Raw genomic sequence first — 21,578 nt, forward strand, 5'->3', positions numbered from 1 at the left:
ATATATATATATATATATATATATATATATATATATATATATATACACATATATATAATATATTATATATAATATATATTATTATATATTATACATTATATTTATATATCATATATTACATATTATATATTATATATTATATATTATATATATATATATATATATATATATATATATTACGGGTGAAGTTTTTTCTTTTAGTAATATTCAATTCATCCAGCTCGCTTAAGCTTAAGATGTGTATATGTGAAGTATAATTATATACATGTAATGAATATATTAAATAAATGGCCTCATTGAACTTGTCACGTTAAAGAGATATATATTTATTATAAAACTATTTTTATGATGAAATCACAAATATCGCAAAAAGAAATTTATAATAATTTAAACACGCGTTAAGCTACGGTTTTGAAAATAACTTCATTATCAGTATTTACAATCGGATGGACTCAAGAAATGACAGGCAAAGACAAACGAACAAAATTAAGGGCAACACCGAGGAACACACTTTTGTCGCGCAAGAACTGGAAAAAATTTACGGCTGGGAAGTCAACGAGGAAGCACTTATACTCAAGGGACGCATAAGCCGTAAAAAAAAAGGAGAGAAAGAAAAAAAGTCGAGTGACAAATTTTCAGGTGACAGAACAGTCGTTCTGTGAATCTCGCTTAAGAAAGTTCTTAATTTCGGCAACACCTTGTGAATCTTTTCTACGTTTGCGTCAGAGTACGTTTCAAATTTTACAAAGGTGAGTAGCATTTGTCTCTCTAAATACACACATATACGTATTCGTCGCACTGCATTTATGACATTCAGTAAGTTTCACGACACTTTCTAATTACGTAAGCATTTCATTCAATGCTAAGAAAGGAAATTATGTAATTTCATAAATAGAAATATTCAGAAAAGTATATTGATTAACTAATACTATCAATAAATTATTTCCATAGATTAAAGTATACCTCATACATATTTCAGAGAAACAATCAGAAAGAGAAAAGAAAAGGAATATAATGTATAAAATTAATCATGTGTAAAATATAACAGAAAGTCATAATGCCTTGAGAAGATATGTGATGAAATTTAAGATAGAAATTTTTTATAAAAAAAATTAAATTAATTGATATTAAAATATTTTTAAATTGATTAATTCTTTTCTTGAGGAAAAGAAAGAACGTGATACTAATTGAAAAATTTTAAATACAAGAGATATATATACATATAACGTTTTAAAGTTTGTCTTTTGGTTACGTTTGGTAGTTTTTTTATATTTAAATGAGAAAATGAATAAACGAAATACGGACAGAGAGACAGAAAGAGAAAAAAGAAAGAACTCATATATATGTTTGAATCTCATAAAATATGTTTGCTGTCTGCTAAGTAAAAAAAATTACAGCTTCGTATCGACCGCATTCCAAGAGCGTAGGGTCAAAGAACCATGTATCTATTTCCCGTTTAAAGCATTGACGTGAACGAACATTCTGTAGATTTTTTCACCGCTGTTTTTTTATGTAAAACATGTACAATTTACGAATACGTATGGCACGAATGAATAAAAAAGTAAATCAAACGATGCATTTAAAAATTATATTTCATATACTACAAGTTTTAGATTTTAAGAAAAAAATATATATATAAAGTTTTTTCAATAAACGTATTAAATACATGCGTGTTAAAATTCAAGATTATACCTATCTAGGTGATCGATAACATTCTATACATTATCGATAATTATAATTATGTGCCATAATAAAAGCGAAACTTTTTTGTGCTCCTATATAATGATTACTCCTTTTAACATGCTTGTAAGATTGCAATGTCTTTCATAGGAGTTAAAAAAATTATCGTACTGATAGATGGCGCTAATAACACGATCGTTAATAATGTATAAAGCGTTATCTACTTTCAGGTACTAATATTATTGATTAATAAACAACTTTAATAATTTTTTCAACGTTTCAATTAATTGCAGAAATATTTATCGATTATATTTTTCTGGATTTATATAAAATAAAATGAGTGACGTTTGATAATGTTATTGATAGGAATTATAAAATTCTATAATAACATGTTTATTTCTTTTTCTTTCCAGATTAAGATGACGTTCAAAGCATTGATGAATTTTGGTTCCTTTGAAAAAAGTCCGTTCACGCCCGTCGATCGTTATCATAGTGGATCGGGTTCTTACCATCATAGCTCAAACGGGTAATTATCGGAAATTTCAAAAGAATCTGTTTACAAAGTTATCGTAATTAAGATTAAAAGAACTTCATTGTTTACATTTCAGTGGTTATAAAGGACATAAAGGTGGTGGAAATGGAGCTGCTTTGAGCGCTTTAACTTTACTTGCTTTTCTCTTCCTTATAAACGTTATGCAAGTGAGTCACGTAATAAGAAATAAAAAAAGAGAAAGAAAGAGAGAGAGAGAGAGACTAAAAATCTTCTTAATTTAAAAATCATTCATAATTTTAGCAATCTCTTCAAGATAATAATTCTACTGCAACAACAACCACAACAGCGTTGTTTTTACGCGACGACGAGCAGCCAATCGTATTGGACGCGAGAGAAAAAAAAGATGTTAATAAGAAGAAGGATTCGGACGGTACACCTCCAAGATCTCATGATAAAAATTACGTCAGATTGTAATCCTCCGAAGTATTTTTGTAGGATTAAGAAGGACATTGTTTCGAGGCAATAATGTTTTACAGATAAAATTTTACTGTGCATCGTGTAACAGAATATGTGCTTAAATATTTTCTTCCGTTTTATTTATTTTATCTTTTCCTTTTCTTTCTATTAGCGACTCTTTCCTCTTTTACAGTTAGATTCGCAAAATCGCGCAAAATATTTATCGTAATTTCTATAACGGGAATAACGATGGAATCTTAGGAAATTATTCTATTTATAATCGTAGAGAGACTTTTAGTGTCGATTACTCTCGATTCGACATAATCTTCGAGAGTTTAATAGTAATAGTACTAATAGTAGTAATAATAGTAGTTGAAATGATTTAACCATACGTCAAAACACATAAACATTTTATTTTTGTTTTCTTTTTTTTTTTTCTTATTCGAACATGAGCATTCGTCGAACATGTCTTGTAATGTAATTAGCGTTTCGAAAATGTACTCCCGTCTTATGTACATAATATTAGAAACATTGAGATATTCTTTTACCTCTTGATAATCTAGTGCCTTAAAAATAAACATGAACGTATTCGCGTATTGCTAAATAAGGATCGTAGTGACAGGTCCGAGGAACCATAAATCATCGTATCATCGAGAAATCACATTTTTTGTTCCCTTCTCTCGACTACACCGATAAGAAAAAAGATGGAAAGGATTTTTCCTCGAATGTGCGCCCTTAAACTCGCTCGGGCACTTGTCACGATCCCGAAAAATCTTTTTTCTTTTTTTTTTTCATTTTTTTTTCTTTTCTTTATTTTTCGTTTTGTTGTTCTGTTCGACTTTTCTTCGGCATATAGATTGTGTTCTTTTTCATATCGTTTTATTGTTTATTGGCTAGGAAAAAATTTAAAAAATTACCATGAGCCTAGTAGGTCTTCTTGAGCCTTTCGAAATATGGCAGAGTATCACGCGTTTTTATTTATTTTAATTTTTAAATCGATCGACGACGTATGTACGTAAGTGCGTATATATGTAGTACGAATAATTTCGTTGAGTAAAATGATTGTGTTTATGCCTATGCGTGTATGTTTATAAAATACGAAACGAGCCAAAGAAGCATAAATTTGAATATTTTGCGTCGTACTTCATTTAGCTCGTTGATGAGATCGTTTTTGTTTATTTAATAAACATACTTTCGTTAATGTCGTTGGAACGGAGATACGAGAAGAATATTTTTTAAATAGAGAAAACACAATCGACGAAACAAATCGGTTTAACATTTAATAAATCGGCTCCTGACAATTTCTAAGAAACGCTCTTGGAAATACTTTACATATGGAAGGGACGAAGTATAATAAGTAGAAAAAACATATTGCCATATAAACCGTCGATATTTTCGTTCGAATATCATTCGAAAAACTAATTACATAACTATAAATATGTTATTTTCATATACGTACATACATACACATATGTATGTATACGTAGAAAGACCAGTATAGAAAAATGACGTCTAATCATGCTTGTATATACGATATTCAGGTATCGTCGGTCCTCCATACTTTTTTTTTCTCTTGTATACATCAGCGAGCCCGTTCGAAGCATTATTTTTAATTTCACTCGACGTTCGAAATTCACCTTACAAGAAAAAGAATAAACGTCGAGATCGTCCGAATACTTTCAAAATAACTATATTATGTTTGCGAGATTAATCTTCAGGAGAATATTATGATCATATAGTTTTTTCGACATTAAATTGAAAGAAGAGCAAAATGAAAGAAAAATGGAGATAGAAGGGAAAAATTTTGAACACACGCGCGGGTAGACTCGAAGAGCTCAAGGTCACCTTAGCTTTCTTACAAGTATTTTTTTTAATATAGATACTCTGAAAATCGTCTTGGTTGTAAAACTAACGTTAGTAACCAAGAGAAAAATAGCTATTTATATGTATATGTATATGTATATGTATATGTGTATGTATATGTATATGTATATATATACATATATATATATACATACATATATATATGTATATGTATATATATCATATGGTACACTAAATTACTGTCGTAAAGAATCGATGGCGTCGCCCTTCGATGATGCTTTCCTTTCCGGCTGCGAACAGTTGCGAATATCTTTTTAGTTTTTACTGTTTCCTTTTTTCTTCTTCTTTTCTTTTTTTTTGGTCTTTTTTGTATTGTACAGATTTGAAAGGAGAAAAGAACATTTACAACGATCGCTTAGTATGTATGTATGTATGTATGTATGTATGTATGTATGTATGTATGTATATTATTTACGTACGCATATACGTTCGAAAATGTACGACTTAGTTTTATGAATCGCTTCCTCGTCACCATGATCATTACGTCCGTGGAGACGGGAAGAGGAAGAGAAGCGTAAGTAGAAATAACGACTCTGCAAGAACTCGTTTCAATTCCGGTACGCAGTTACGGCAATTCGAAGAGAATTTTCCCTTGGACGTGGAGCGAGTAATTATAACACCATTTTTTTCCACCGTGAAGATTAATATCTGTTGAGCGATACTCTAAGAAAAAAGAATAAAAGTTTTACACCGATGGAAAAATTTCTTTTCTTTTTTTTTCTTTTTCTTTTTTTGTGTATCATTTCGAGCTGGATAAAATACTATTATATTTGTACGTTAATTCTACTTCATTTAAATTTTTAATAGCATCTTACTCAGTATAGTGAAAAAGTATGAAAAACATCGTGAATCTGAATAAAAAAGAAAAAAGAAATATGTAAAGTACGACAAATAACATATATTGCTCGTACATTTATGCTGCTCTGCATCTTTTTTTTTTCTTCGACAATTACTCGCTCGGTACATCACGAAAGGAAATAGTTTTTGCTGTTTATTTTTTTATTTATTTCTCTTTACTGTTGTTATTGTACGTCGTAAAACGCGAGTCAGTATTCCACTTTGAACACAATACGAGTCACGAGCTACATGACACGTGCTCGATACTTCGAATGACGTAAATGTTAGAACGTAAGATTCTCAGCGAAAACGACGATGATCGACTACGTCATCTATTTTCGTTAAGAACATAAGACTCGCTTCGAATCATCCTCGACAAACTATAATCTGCGAGCATACAAGAAATGAAGCTCTAATCTCGAAATTTTCTTACTTGATCTCTTTCGATAAAAATCAAATTTATTTAAAGTGCTATATCAAAAGAAATAAAATGAAAAAGTCATTTTTAAGAAAATCATTTTTAAATTACAATTAATCCAAATATAAATTTTCTTTTATATCGAAAGAAGTCAAGTCAGACAATACGATCGTTAACGTAACTTGTTTACATTTTTTCACTAATCCTCGTGCGTCTAAGTTATTTCTTTTTTATTTTTTTTTTTTTTTATTTTTTTCTTTTTTTATTATTTTTTTGTATTTCTGCAGGCAGCATCGTGGACGTAGAAGTCGAGAGTCTCGCCGTCCCTCCTTCGTACGCCATTTGATACGATTCTTAAGAGGTAGATAAATACGTAATTCCATTTGCCATTGCGATATGCTTCGCCTTTCTCTATTTTTTCCCCTAATCCTCATTCTAATAACGAAACTCTCCATTTTGCGAAGAGTTAAGCATTAGCATGATATTTGCTAATAAATTAGTACATATGTACCTATTTACAACAGAAAACAAAGGAAATCGCTCTTTTCTATTCGCAGGCACACGTAAGTAAGTACTTGCTTGTCACGTTGTGAAAGCCGAAGAAATTGGAGAACTCAAGGTTACCCATGAACTAGATAATTGAACATTTTATGTAAGTCAGTTTATTCACCAAATACTTTTGTATTTGCTCGTTAAATGCACGAGCACCAAAGATACGGGAGAAAAAGAAGTTACATTCGAGACACCACTTTCTTCGATCAAATGAGTAAACGAACGATGCGAGGATGCTAACTACGCGATCATATTCGTTCGTATTTCGAGTGCCTAATTTTTCAACGATCGTAACGAAACCTCCCCTCTTCGCGGTCAGTGTATACAACAGTCGATAAAATAATTTCTTCGAAAGATGGAAGGATTCGTGACGTCGAGGCTCTCGCATATTGCCAACGATCATCTCCCCGAGCACCGATAAGAATTTTGACGATAAGATGAAGATAGTGAGATTTTAAATGAGAAGCAACGTCCATCGGAGCGCAAATTTTGCTCATACTTTTTTTGGTCGATCTATTTTGATAAGGACAAATCATTGCTCGACGTCTGCATACCGGCTAATGACCGCTTGTAAAAGAAAGAGAGATCAAAATCCGAGAGAAAGAAAGAGAGAGAGAGAGAGAGAGAGAGAGAGAGAGAGAGAGAGATAGATCCTATTATTTTGAATTTTTTTGACCTTTTTTCATTTTTCTGTTTTTTTCTTTTTTCTTTAAACATCTTCAAGTTTCTTTCAACGCGCGATCGCGGACTTACGAACGTTACGAAACGCGGGAACGAAGGTATATATACGTTGTACGTATTTATACATGTACTGGTATACGTCGGAACAAACACGATGATCAATAATCGCGAATAAATCTTGCAAACGAACTCTTCGACTTTCGAAAAACACGTACGAATATAAAGAAGTTCGATCGTGACACACGCAAACGCGTGAGACGAGAGTTTAGATCATAAAATAGAAAGAGAACGAGAGAGAAAGAGAGAGACAGAGATCTGTCCGAAAATCGTGTCGACGACAATACTCCTTCGATCTTTTGCAACGAGAGCGTTCTGTTTCGTTCGTTTGAGTCCAATTGTTATTTTTTTTATTCTTATCTAGAATACGGATAAAATCTTTCTATTTTATTATTTAGCTGGCAGCGAGGCATCGCTTACTTTATCTACGTGCGTCATTGTGCTAGTTTTTTTGTTCCTTTACATAACAATTTGAAGGAGACTCTCGAATGACCATGATCATAGGATCGATCATTGAATACCAATTCCGATAAAATATATCAGAATCGAGATTGAAATTAATCGGAAGGTTCGATAAGATCAATCCTACGATCGGAGCAAACCTTTGATCTATCTTCGATCCTCGTGTGACGTTCTCAGTGATCTCTGCAGCACGATCGAACGAACTCCGGAAGATTCTAATAAGATTAGATACGTTTCTTTATCGCTTCCGTACCATTATTGATGCGAATTCTCATCAGTTTCTTCCTGAGAAACGATACTCGATCGATTCGATCTCACGTCGAGATCCATGCCGAAAGGTTTCCCCGAGCCGAGGACCTGCTGACCAGCGACAGCTTGACCGGTAATTTGGTTGTCCTCAATGCTCAAGCTACATTCCAAGGAGCTGTCACTGAAAGTACAGAAACAGACTTCTACTCAACACTAGCGCCTTTCAAGATTATTCGACGAGAATGTGTATTATATTCGATCCATGATCGTACCCAGGTGCGTTTACCTGACGATGCTGGCACGATCGACAGAGCTCGTGGTCGGCAGGATGCAATTCTCACCGTTGCATGCTCGTTCTCCGTTGCTACTACATGACGAAGTCCTCGTTGCTGTTGCCTCTCTGATCGAAGCTCTCCTCGACTCCTCGTGACACTCGCATCTACACTCTTCGGGTTGAACGTAGCTGTAACCGGTAGTCTTAACTTCGTCCTCGGTACGTGGAATCGTTTGAATTATTTTCGGTGCCTTCCTCTTCTCCGGGATCTCCTCGAAATTTATCCAATTGTTGGGTCTGGTTGGTGCTCTCGGTGGTAGAGGTGGTGGACTGGGCGACTTGCCAGCTGCTCTGTTACGACTACCATCCGTCACTTTACCCGCAAACTCGGAGAAAGTATTAGTAGCGTGTCTCTTTGGACTCTTCAGTTTAAAACTATCCTCACGAGGTAAGGATATCTTCATTCTTTCTACACGTCTTTCGTCTAGAGATGTCTGCATCACGAACTCGTCCAGTAGAGTTGGATTGATGGGCGTCGTTGAACGTGGCCTTTCGATTGGAATCGTTCTGAAATCGAAAGTAATCGTAAAATTTCACAAAGTATATCTTATTTATTTTATAATATATATATATATATATACATTTTATTTTATAACATATATATATATATGTGCGTGTGTGTGTGAAAAACACTTAAAGGAGAGAGAGAGAGAAAGAGTAAGAGAGTAATTTCAATCTCATACCTCACTTCTTGAAGTCGTTGTTTCACAGGCAGAATCGGTACAGCTACGCTCTTTTCCAAAGGCAAGGTAGTCGGAATGTATGGAAGATCTTCTTCAAAGCTTTCCTCGTTGAAAAGACCCTTCCGTTCATCGGGTAACTCCTCGGTAATTTTCTCAGCTTTATTACGAATGAACTCTATCTCGGAATCTCTCTCAGACTCTGAACTGTTATGATCAAGATCTGATATTATGCTAGACGTTTTTACTAGATCAGCTTCCGCCGTTTTAACCGATAATCCATCGTCCAGAAAATCTGATTTTTTATACTCGTTGATAGCTTTCGTAGCAGGGACATCACTTCCTGCTATCTTTTTTTGCTGCGGGACAACTTCCTCTATTCTTTCGGATGGTAACGGTTGCTGCTCTTCCTTACTTTTCTTCTTGATTTTTGGTGCATCAGGAGTTTTCTTCGCGATCGAATCTCTGGAAGAACTACTGGACATTCGTTGCGTTCCAGAAGTCGGCCTGACTTCGCTCGACGGTGACGAAGATTTTGTTACCGCGTTCTCTACGCTCTTTACACTTTGTGTACCTATTTTAGAATCTCTCGAGCCACTTGTCGATATTTGAGAATCTTTCGACGGACTACGTGGCATTTGATTCTCCCAGGAAGATCTCTTCGACGGTGTACTCTCTATCCTTGCTTCTGTTCTCACCTCAGCGACCGGAGGACGATGATACTCTATAGAAACTTCCGTCATCATTATACCACCAGTACGAGGTTCAGAGTCGTATTCGTCCAATAATTTAGTCGGTGTTTCTAACGGTATCGAAACACTTTCGGATGGTAAAGCTTCCTCGTAGTTCCTGTCGTCCGCGTGAAGGCTGATGAAGATCGAGTCATCCTTACGTCTTTCCTTTTCCGTATTGAAAGTAAATTCGACCTGGCCGATACTCTCCAATGACGGTTGATCAACATTACCGATGTCGCACTCGATTCCACAGAAAGCAGCGATCGCCTCGTCGTAACTCTTCTTCCTCTCGCGTTTCTTAAAGAGACTCAAGGTCGAGGAGAAAACACTTTTGTTCTTCGAGTCCTTCTTCAAACTAGAACCCTTATCGACGGAGACTCTCTCGCGCGATTTCGATCTGCTCCTCAGGCTCTCCGTGGTGTCCTTTATCTTCGACGTTAAACTCCTTCGTGGCTTCGTACTGGGCGATGGTGATCCTGGGCTCAGTACACTGCCATCAGTCCTGGTCTTGAGGAACAGAGCATACTTTCCTTTAGGATCACTCCTTGACTAAAAGCGTTTCGCTTACCAGGCATAGGTAGACTACAATAGCTCGATAGTGACAAAGCGAAAGGTACTAAAAGCGTTAACTGTCTTTCTCTCTGTACGTGTGTGCGTGTGTATGTGTTCTTTTTTGTTTTTTTTTTGTTTTTGAAAGCTTTTGAAACATATCACTTTACCTTGAATAAAGAGGCAAAACTGCTTTTTCTTGATACAGAAGATGGACTAGGTGTCCGCGATCCCTCGAGATCAAACACCTTTTGATGTCTTGGTAATTTAGGACTACTGATTAAACTACTCGCCGTCGGTGTCGTTTGGACGATCTCTTTAAAATTCTGAGCTTTTTTTCGTTTGTCGTTAAAATCGAGGGTCGCGGGCTTTTGAACTTCTTGAGACTGGGTTTTCGCTGGCTGTTGTTGCGTTGATTCAGATGTTTTACGAATGATTGGTACCTGAAGAAATCACACAATAGGTTTCCCAAAAAATACTCTCACAATTATAAAAAATAATATAATTTCAACTTAAGCGTACCTCTATGTTAACCTTTTCTAAAAATCTCTTAGTAATTTCCACTTCTCTCTTAAAAATCTCTTTTCTTTCTTCACGGCCACGTCTTCTTGGCTTATCCAAAGGATCTGGTTTCAAATTACCACCGACCATAGAAACTTTAATACTTTCTGGAATTAACGCTTTAGTGGTGTCAGCTTCGCGCTTCAACAGAATCTTTTCCAAGTCTTCGGTTTCCGGCTTCGATGGTTCGATCAAGTTATCAGCTAAAGTCGGCTTGCTGCCACAAAAGGACGTTTCCAATAGACATTTGTGCGGACTCGGTGACCTTGAATGATCGAGAAAAAGAAAATCTTCTTACCTTATTAATGATTATTAACAGATAGAACATTATTATTTTAATTAGAAGAAAATAATGAAAACGATTTGTTCGTCGGTACTATTTAAAATATAAATGCTGATCTTAAATGAAACAGATTGAAAACTAACGAATCTATACCTCGAGGAAGTACCCGACACCACTGAGAGCTTTCCAGAAACACCAGATCCTTGACTTCCTACGGAAGACAATCTCGAAGTTCTACCACTGATGTTAAGGAGGATGATTTCGGAGCAATTACTGTCCTTCCGTTCCCTATCTTGCGTCTGCCTCGTTCCACCGCTATAATCCGATTGCGATCCATCTTCTCTTCGTTTTCTCGCCTTCTTCGATTCCCTTCTGAGATCTTGCTCGTGTATGGGATCCTGCAAGTCCAATTCCTCCGTTGACGATCTTAAATCCTGAGCATCTTCCTTGTAACCCAAGGTCAGCTTACTCCCTGGAGGAGGATCTCCACCTGAGCCGAAGTAAAGTTCTCATAAATTCATGATATCTTTAATAAATAAAATTCATTACTCTCGTGTTGCTCAACTCGTAATTATAATTCCATTAATCAGCGACACGAATTATTACTGGTAATATTTTAAAAAAGTAATATTACATAAAGGAAGCTTTCTCCCCGAGGAGACAGAGAAGATAAAGAAAGACAAATATAGCGAGAGGGAGAGATAAAGAAAGAGTTCTCTCTTCGGATCCAATAAAAAAAAGATTTATTTTTCATAAGAAAGAAAGATAGAGTAAGTATACCTGCGAGAAGCTCTCTTTCGGGTGACGATTCCCTGGAGTTGCTATCCTCATGGTGAGAGGAACTGCTCGCCCGGCTGATATCAATTCTTGGTGTACTGGGTGTCTTTAGCGAACTACCAGGCGTTGCCGGGGTGGCGACCTCGATGATGCCTGGCATTCGTGTCGTTGGTTCCCCCTGCATTCAAATTCGTAGACTGGTTTGTCGTTGGATCACAGTCTTGGAATTGAAGGTGTAGAACTTCGGGGTTCAGGCGCCTCCAAAGTTTAAGAGGAAGACGTGCGACACTCGGAGAGGGAACACACGCGCTCGATTCTCGTGAGCCGAGTGGGTCTCGGAGAGTCGATAAGAAGTAGGACTCAGGGAGGACTCATGGGGGACTCACGTTTTCCACCTCGTCCGACAGGTCTTCGAAGGATGCTATTGGTGCTGGTCCAAGCTTCCTCTGACGAGCGCTCGGCAATCCTGATGCCATATTCGATAGCTCGGACCTCGGAGATACTGGAAAGCCGATGAACAAAAAAGACGATTATAATTTTTCTTTATTTTCAATGACAAAAATTTCTACGATATCTACGTATATAAATTAACTATGTCTACTTAACGAATGTATTGTTTTTAACGTGTTCTGAATACGTCGCTTAAATCTTCTAACATTACATATTACTTGCTCTCCGTTTTTCGATCGACATAGATATGTGAACGGTTTGTGAGTGGACTACTACATATTTGTGTTAACTAAAATCGATAGAGAAGCGATCGTTAAAGGTTCAAGCAGACATTCAGAAAAATAATTGTACATATATTGCGTTCTACTAACGATCTCCAATGATGGAAAATCGATGAACGTGACTATATGGGTATACTATATAATATGTCAGCTATAATTACGAGTTACTATCCTACTACTCTCTTACTCTATTCGCACTCTATGCTAACAACGACTCCAACTAAGAGAACGTGCTACGTTGTCATAACTTTTACCACAAAAATTCAAGGAATTTTCAACGTGGCTTTAAATCTCAAAACTCATTATAACTTTGTATTATATGAAATTACTGCTTTTTCCTTTTTAGGATCTATGGAAGCCATGGGTAAAGTCCATTTCACGGCGATCGTGAACGTGACTTAAAGTCTAAAGCTTGTCGCCACATCGCATAATCTAACTTTGTCATCGACAATGACCGAGCTCTAACAGGCTAACAAAGCTTACCTTTTCGTAAGCCACGTTCACTAATTAATTTTCCGAACTTTCATTTTCCAATAGTAGCTATGAAAAAGATTTGATATGATCGATAGCAAGTTGTTGATTCCGATCTCAAAAAAAATGTCTAAACGTGTAATTAGGACAGTTCGAAACGTAAAATTTTTGCACGTATCGTATAATAGATCGAAAGTAATGTGAAACAACCGTGTCGAGTACCCATTAACGATGTATAATGCAAGCGTAGGAGTAAAAGGGCGCGTAAATGCATTGAATAAGAAGGGTGTAAAATGACGGAGCAAATGAAGACACTTTGGACAAAGGCCGCTTGGAGAATGGTGTTAAGATCGTTCGAGAAAAATTATTTTTATCTCTCCTAACTTTTCTATTTTAAATAATACTGAAGTCGCAAAATTTTGCCCTTTGCGTTCTTTAAAATATTTCGAACGTAAATGTATTTCAAATGAAACTTTTCGAAAAAAATCGAACGGAATGATATTTCACTTTTTGAAAAGTACTATCGTTATATCAAATGTATTCTAATCGTCGCAACCGGAAATTAAGCTATTTTCATATGCAAAGATTTCTGCCATAGTTTAACAGATTTTCGTTTCGTCAAATATTAATCACGTTATATCACCAATGAAACGTAATTCGAGCGAACGAAAGATCACACCTACACTCGCATCTTTAATAATCGCGAACGTTATCACGTACTACATTCACGTGTACGTGAAGAGACTGAATAATATTCTCGATAGATCTGCGCTAGCATTGCATTTGACATAACAGACGTTGAGATATCCGGTAACCTGGATTACGCACTTCAAATCAACGCGAATCTAAATGAAAATTCAATACTTCTTGTCGATTGATCCTTTCAATGTATCCACGTTGAAAATTCGATTACTGTGGAATTTGATTTTTTCGTTTTTTTGTTCAGATTTACGTCGACCTACTTCAAATGAAATTATGTCAAATGGACGTACTAATATTTGGTTGTTCATGCAGATGATGCTAATTAATCGATTATATAGCTTCACCGATTAATTATTCAGAAAATTAAAATTCATAGAATATTAACTCGCTTATCGCGAATTTGTCACGCTTAGATTTTGACCGAAAATAAAAATGAATATTTCATATTTTCGTAGATCTTTCTTCGAAGGTTTAGCCGATAAATGCCTTGCATTCTTAAGAGAGATAAAATCGTAGGCTTGTAATGCGAATCTCATTCTCCTCGTACTTAAACACTGAAATGAGATATTGCTCATGAAATCATAAGCCGAGCTTCTTTTTATTTCTCCCTTTAATATGATCAGAGAACGGATGAACTATTTTCTAGAAGGTCGACACACATCGAGCAATATTCTCATCCATTTTTGTTCTCTCGATACCAAGAGAAAGAAGATTTCAGAAAGAATATAAGACCAAGCAAGAATAATGTAAGATTAATGTAGAAATAGGTGATTGTTCCTTTAAAAACACTAAAAAAAGAAGAAGAAAAAAAATTCGTAGCAATATTCACATCGAAGAAAGAGAAAGAAAGAACTATTTCAAGTTAAGATTCCTTTCTTCCCAGAAAGAATACGTTCTTGTTTTCGTTTCTTTTTTCCTTTTTTTTGTTTTCTTTTTTTTCTTTTTAGTTTTGTTTTTCCCACTCGATCATTGTTCACGAAACACAGAGAAACTAGAAAACATATATGTGCTAAAGACAGCGATGTCCCTTTATTTCTCACTTTTTTAATTTTATTAGGACAACGGAGAAACTATAGTACACATATGTCCATACATACAATAGCATAGCATGCAATAGAGAAGAAAAGGTCGCGCCGAAGTACAAAAGCGCTGTTGTTGCGCTAACGGTGGTTAGTCCCATGAACAAGCCAGGTAAACCGTATCTGTCAGATAAATAGGTCGTCGAGCACGACTGCACCCTGGGAAAACGTTCCATCGCGCGAACGCACTTCTCACTAAGAATGATCTATTACGGAAAAGGATCTATCGTGTTAACGAAGCGAATCTTCTCTTTTACGAGCTAATTCTAACCCCGTATGGTCGACTCGTTCTTTGCTAAACGCACGAACCGCCATCTTGATCAATTAATAAACGAGACAAGTTTTTGTTTCAAACAATTTCTTTCATTTTGCTTTTTTATTTTAATCGTTACATTTTTTCACTAATTATATGTGTGTGTGTATATATAAATATATAAATGAATAAATATACATATAAATAAATATATATATATATATATTATTGAAATCAGATATATATAAGTAGATATATGTATATTCGAAACACTTAGTTAAACTTTATAATATTGCCTCTTTTTCTTTTAAATGATATTAAAAATATATAACGATCTTGAATAAAATCTGTTCCAAATAAAATTTGTATAATTTGAATGATTTTATCCAACGAATTCATAAGATATATCTCCATTATTTCAATATATAACTGTTACGATCTTTCAATAAGAAACAGAGCCAAGGGATCTAACTTTAACATTACGCTCGATGATCGCAACAAATGAATCGTCCCCTTTAAATTATTCCAATCCCAATAAAGTTCCCTTTCGCGATCGGTGAATAACTAAAACGTCGTACAACGAAATAGCTCTCCTTCCTGTGGATATTCAAACAGGAATTTCCTGTTCCAAGACGGTTCTTGATCGCGTTATTACTTGGAAATAATTATCCTACTAAGGAAGACAGCTTGAAAATATCTTTCTACCGAAATCTATTCGTTGAAAGAGGAAAAAGTAATAATGAAAAGAATATATCTATTTAAATACTTACTACGTTATTACGTTCATTTCGAATTTAACTTTGCAAGTCGCAAAAATAGAACGAAGAAACATAGACGAATAGAAAAATGAAAGATAAATTAGGTAACAATTAGATAGTCCGTTAAAATTATATTAACGAACATTTTAACGTCGAGAAGAACGTTTACATCATCGACTTAATAATTAGCACAAGTGAATAAAAGTTTCTCTTTTCTTTTCCTTTTTTTTCTATCCTTCTTTTCTCTTCGTCGTGTGTATACGAATTAACCCCTATACCACGTCGCAGAAATATCCCCTCGCAAATAAATCGATATTTACCATCTTTATCGGACATTTTTGAAGGGGCGAGAATGAAATCGAGATATTTTCCGTAAAAGAAAAAAAAGTGCTGGGAAAAACGTTGAACGTACCAATATACACACGAGAGGAATCTACATGTTTCAGAATAATCGGTATTTTTAGTTGTTTTTGCTAAATCATAATATAACCAAATTCGAGTGTTTATTATTTATATTTATCGTGCTATCCTATATTATTTCTAATTTTCGTAGACCAAATTAAAAAAGAAAACAATGATGATGATGATGATAATGATGATGATAAAATAAAATAACTATTCCTGGAAATAGCGCAAAACAAAGCGTCGCATCTCTCTCTCTCTCTCTCTCTCTCTCTCTCTCTCTCTCTCTCTCTCTCCTGGTGATTTATTTTTAACGAAAAATAAGAGTTTAAGTGGATCGATATCGATAGAATTTTAATTATACTCAGCGTGAGCCACTTTAAAATCACAGCATTGTTGAAGTGAGCCCGAATCGACATTTAAAAATATACCGAAGAAGTGCGAAAGTGAATGATCTAAAAACGGAGATGAAAATACGCGTTTGCAATAATTCCTGCCATAAATCGCATCTACATAAGTTCTATCGCGAGAGAGGCTGACCTACATTTCACAAGGAAGACATGACATTGCTTGACACGATTGAAAGGAAACTACATTTCTTTTTTAGATAGACAGATTCTTATTTATTGTTAACATCAATTTTGAGCTACAAGAAGATAAAATAAAATTAAAATAAAAGAAAAAGCAATAAAAAAAGGAAGAGAAGGAAAAGAAATTAATTATCAAGGTCGACAGTATCGTCCTTGAAGCTTTTGAAAGATGTGAACATTAAAAGAGGTCATAGGTGAGGTAGAGACTATAAAAGGATGAGTAAGTGGAGGGCTGAGAACGAATGCAGGACGTTCGACATTAAAATTGGCTTGTTTCGTGCTCTCAACCGTTATGTTACGTTGGAACGTCAAATATTTGGACAGCAACAGGAACAAGAACAGGAACAAGTAACAGCAAAAATAACGAGAACGTGGTTTATGTACATGATGAAACAGAAACAAAATTTTTTCAGCAAAAGAACCCCTATTGAAAGAGAAGGAAGAGAAGAATCAAGAGAGGTGAGATTAACAAAAAACAAATCACGAATGCTAACTGCTCTGACTAGAATGAAAAAAGTCGAAAAATTCGACATACAAAAAATAAGCATCAACTGCAAAATTGAACGTCACTTCGACTGCCCCAGCGAACGACCCGAGTTAAATTGGGAGATCGTTTCTTCTATATGATAAACCCGTGAATCGAAGACAACGTAGGTTATGCTCGTTTCAATAAAACCAAGGTGAAATCGAACGACGGTAGCTTGCTTTCTATCACACTCGACTGCGGTGATATGTACCTTGAACTTCTACGGAAACCAGGAAAATGTAAGAGAAAAATACAGAGAGAGAGAGAGAGAGAGAGAAAGAATAGCAATCAGAATAAAAAACCCGGGAATCTAAAAATAATTGAACACATTGGTAACGACGAGGATGACGACAACGGCGTGAGATCGTTATTAAGAGATTAATAATCAGCTCTCTAGCGCTGTCTCCGACGTTAAATGAGGTATAAGATCGGAGCCACGTTAAATGCTCCAACGGACAACAGGAGAATGCAAGTTAGTCTCTGTCGAGTGTAACGTAATCTCTTTGAACTTAGGAAGGGCTCGTGACACGAAAAAGCCCGTCGATAAACGTGCGTCTACCTTTTCAACCAGTGGCAACTATCTGCATATATATGTATCTATGTATACATATTTTCTCTTGTCTCTGTATTGTGTATATCAATAGGTACTTATCCGATTATTGATAAAAGTTCGTCTCTATTTCGTCTCTCCATTCTTTTATCCATTTTGTCAGTATTAAGTACGAAAGCTAGTGGACTTCGATCATTCGACTGATATCCACACATTGTCAATTTATATCGATTCCTAGAAATTCTCAGCAAAGATGATTATACGTGATACTTATGCGTCATATAATCGTTATATCATTCAAGTAGAGTTAATGACCATCCAAGATGTCTATTTTGATACTTTTTATCACTGCGTAATTAAACGATCTTTTGAATTGAGAAACGGAAAGACATAAATCAATCGGGAAAATACGTGCTCGTCGATACATATATAATATATTCACTCGAGATACGAGAAATGAGTTTTAGAGATTCAACAAGTCGCGCGATGGGTTACGAAAGGCCGCGTTGAATTCTACCAACACGTCCAAAGGGAAAAGCTACTTCCGCGATCAATGTCTCCTCAAAGAGGATCAAAAATGTTGACGTTGTCGACCGACGAAAATCGATATCACATAAAGTAAAGTAAATGTTGTACGAATTAAGTAGGCTAAACTTCCTAGAAGCGAAAGTTGGCGAAACGAGTGCAGACGTCAAAGGCGAGTGATCGTACTAGTAATAGTAATAGTAATAGTAATAGTGGTAGTAGAGTTTATGGAATGATGCCAATATTCGAAAAGTTTTACGAAGAGTAAAGCTTTCGGCTAGATTTGCAAAAGAAAAGGTCAAACGAAACGTCTTTCCTCGGGAGGCGAAGCTTCTTGACAAAAATATTCAAGAGATCGATACTGCACATGCACATATGCATATATACATAAATATGAGCTTACACGTACTTACAAGGATCCATAAAATAAAATGAATTCTGTATACATCGAAAGAAAACTATCTCAAAAGTCGTATCGAAGTAAAATACAACCCGGAAAACGACAACAATTTTTCCTTGACACGATATTTGTACTCGATGCATCACGAAGTGCAGCACGGAGCTCGTACAACTCGATAGAGCCATTAACAAATATGTCTCTGTCTCTGTGTCTCTCTTTCTCTGTCTCTCTCTCTCTCTCTCTTTCTTTTTCTCCATCGCCCCCTTCCTGTATCTATCGTTTTACGTGAAATCGATACATAAGACAGTTTTCGAACCAACCGAGTAAAAACTTTTTTTAAAGAAAAAGGAGGAAAAAGTTTTTCTTAAAACGTCGATAAAAGGTCTTTTTTTTATTTTATTTTTTTTATTTTTTTAAAGCAAAAGAAAAACCTTCAGCGATTTCTATCGCTTTTCAACGACATGAAAAATAAAGATCGTACGATATCAATCTCTTCGTTCTGTTATTAATAAACTGGACTCGGTCCGTGCTGAAAATTTGGATCGTCGGTTTATTTCTTCTCGATGACGATCAACTTACGCGATGCAGGAAGGATCTCTCCCAGACGCACTCCCAACGTCTCCCAAGCCGATGCGTTGTTAACTGCTACTAAAATAGAAATTGATTTTACTCGTATAACTCGCGAGACGTTTCACGCGAGACAAAAGTCTCTTTCTTTCTTGGTAGATCGTAAGTAAATACTTTCTTCCTCCTTTTTCCTCTTTTACTACAAAGAAAGAAAAAATACTCAAGGCACGTACTTGTCAAGCAAAACTAATCTCCGATACGTAAATAAAATCGACGATTCGTCCTGCTATATTAAGAGAAAAAAATTGTCAAAATTAACGTACAATTTAAAATTATCGATTTTTTCAACATAAAATTGGATTTATAGGAAAGAAGTTAATCGTATCGATCCAATGTCGATTACTTTTCTCAATAACATATGAGGAATGAATTAAAACGTGACGTCCCTTTTTCTTCTTCACCTAACCTTCCGGTTAGTTACGAGAGTACATATGAGTATACCACAAAAATGACACAAGGATGAAAGTAAAACAATCGGAATCGTTTTACAAGGCGAGCTAATAATTTTGACGGAAGCGCAGGGAAGCACGATGACGAGCTCGCTCGCGCGAATAGGATGCACTGAGAGACATAGATGCCACACGATGACGTTCCGCACGATCGAACGTGGTGGTACCATGAGAGACCGATGACATAACGCGTCCATGCTCGCTAAACGAAGGCCCGGATTACGGAGAGGCGCGACAACACGCGCGACCGGTTTTTATCATCGAGTTTTAGATGCCTCTCGCAAACGTGAACGTCATGCATCGACACGTTGCATCCATTGAAAAGTATATCAATCGGTGCTCCTACATTTAATGACATCTCAACCCATTTTTCTTTTCGTTTTTTTCAACGATATTTTTTCATATTTAATTGATACTTCGAATAATGAAAAATTATTGTCGTCCCTCGCGAGGATCGATAACCGAGCGACCACTTTGTTCCCATAAAAGAAAAAAGAATAGAACGAATAAGTTTAGAAAAACAGAGAGAGAGAGAGAGAGAGAGAGAAGTCTCGTTGCCAGTCAATCACGAGGGTGATTCGTAGTCATAATGACGCTTAGAGAAGCATTACCCTTTCGCGCGGGGAAAACCGACCAGTCAGTCAGTCGATGGTTCGCCTCACCCTAAGGAAAGAATCGAGCTCTTATCGCACGATCATCTAATGTCCCCTCTTCTAAACGCGAAACTTCCCCGAATTTCCAACATTTTTTACGAAAAACTCCTATCCTCCTCGTGAACGAAAATTTTTTATCGCGATACACGTTACAAGTAATTCTAGATAACACTTAGAGAAAGTTTATCGACTCTATTGTAATCATCGCAATCAACAATTCTTTCCATTTAAATTTCATCCCTAAAAGGCTAGTCGTATACTTTCTCTCTCTCTCTTTCTCTCTCTCTCATTCTCTTTCCACTCTTCCCTCTGTCATAATAAACGCAAACTTAAGAAGAAAGTATTCTCGGATACGCCATAATCATATTGCCATAATCATCTTTTACGAGCTAATCCTTTACCTAGCTCATAGAGAAAGAGAGCACAGAAAGCTTGGAGAAATTCCTAACGTGAAACCATCCGAGAAGAATCTTTTTAAAGTGGATGTTCGCGGACGAGTGCTTGAGAAGAGTGGAACGTGGCTGATGATGTCGGTTAAGGAATACAGGCCGTGCGTGGCTGAATTCATATCCCGGATAGATCGGCTAACTTACCCTAGTGCCGTGTCCTCCATGCCAGCTATCGGGAAGCGATCGATCCCTTTCTCGGTACCTCCATTCTCGCGTCCTCCTTTCTTTCTCCCCCGGTAGTCCAACGCCTTTCCTCTCCCCTTTCACCCTCACACACTCTCTCTCTCTCTCTCTCTCTCTCTCTCTCTCTCTTTCGTTTTCTCCCACTCTCACTCTCTCTCTCTCTCTCTCTCTCTCTTCCTCTCTCTCTCTCTCTCTCTCTCTCTCTCTTTCTCTCTCTCTTACTCGCAACCCTTTTAATTTTTCAACGAAGAAGGCCAACAGCGGCAAACTCGAGACTCTCTCTTTTTCGAAAACCGGTGGGCTTACATCTTGACGGTCAAACGTACTAACGGCTGCCGATAACGACGACGATAGTGATATTGTGCCGCTGGTGCCGCTGGCTACTGCTGCTCCACTGACGCAGGACGCGCACGCTCTCGCATCAGTCCTCCGCGGACGCACGACGACGACGATGACAACGATGACGACTACGACCCGTGTACTCCTCTCCTCGTGCTCTCTCGATAGTACATAATAGCCCTGCGCGAGAGAGAATATTACGTA

The 21,578-nt window shown here is 36.2% G+C and overlaps 1 protein-coding gene across 6 annotated transcripts; it reads right to left on the reverse strand.

Moving 5' to 3' along the window:
• Window positions 1-2,705: 2,705 nt before the first annotated feature.
• LOC127069830 (uncharacterized) lies at window positions 2,706-21,544 on the reverse strand. 6 transcript variants are annotated; one of them, XM_051007407.1, is made up of 11 exons: window positions 20,997-21,544; window positions 19,475-19,527; window positions 19,254-19,322; window positions 12,074-12,189; window positions 11,691-11,865; window positions 11,064-11,400; window positions 10,589-10,892; window positions 10,237-10,509; window positions 8,787-10,024; window positions 8,056-8,610; window positions 2,706-7,950 (listed from the first exon to the last, which is right to left on the reverse strand). In XM_051007407.1, exons 4-11 carry the CDS (start codon window positions 12,161-12,163, stop codon window positions 7,776-7,778), a joined length of 3,147 nt encoding a protein of 1,048 aa, XP_050863364.1. In that variant the 5' UTR covers window positions 12,164-12,189; window positions 19,254-19,322; window positions 19,475-19,527; window positions 20,997-21,544; the 3' UTR covers window positions 2,706-7,775. The 6 variants fall into 6 exon arrangements, with proteins under 6 accessions (XP_050863364.1, XP_050863355.1, XP_050863373.1 ...); XM_051007398.1 differs by lacking the exon at window positions 19,254-19,322; XM_051007416.1 differs by lacking the exons at window positions 19,254-19,322; window positions 19,475-19,527 and having other exon boundaries at window positions 10,237-10,467.
• Window positions 21,545-21,578: the final 34 nt, after the last annotated feature.

The sequence above is a fragment of the Vespula vulgaris genome, chromosome 1 (genome assembly GCF_905475345.1).
Source record: "Vespula vulgaris chromosome 1, iyVesVulg1.1, whole genome shotgun sequence".
NCBI classification, from domain to species: Eukaryota; Metazoa; Arthropoda; class Insecta; order Hymenoptera; family Vespidae; genus Vespula; species Vespula vulgaris.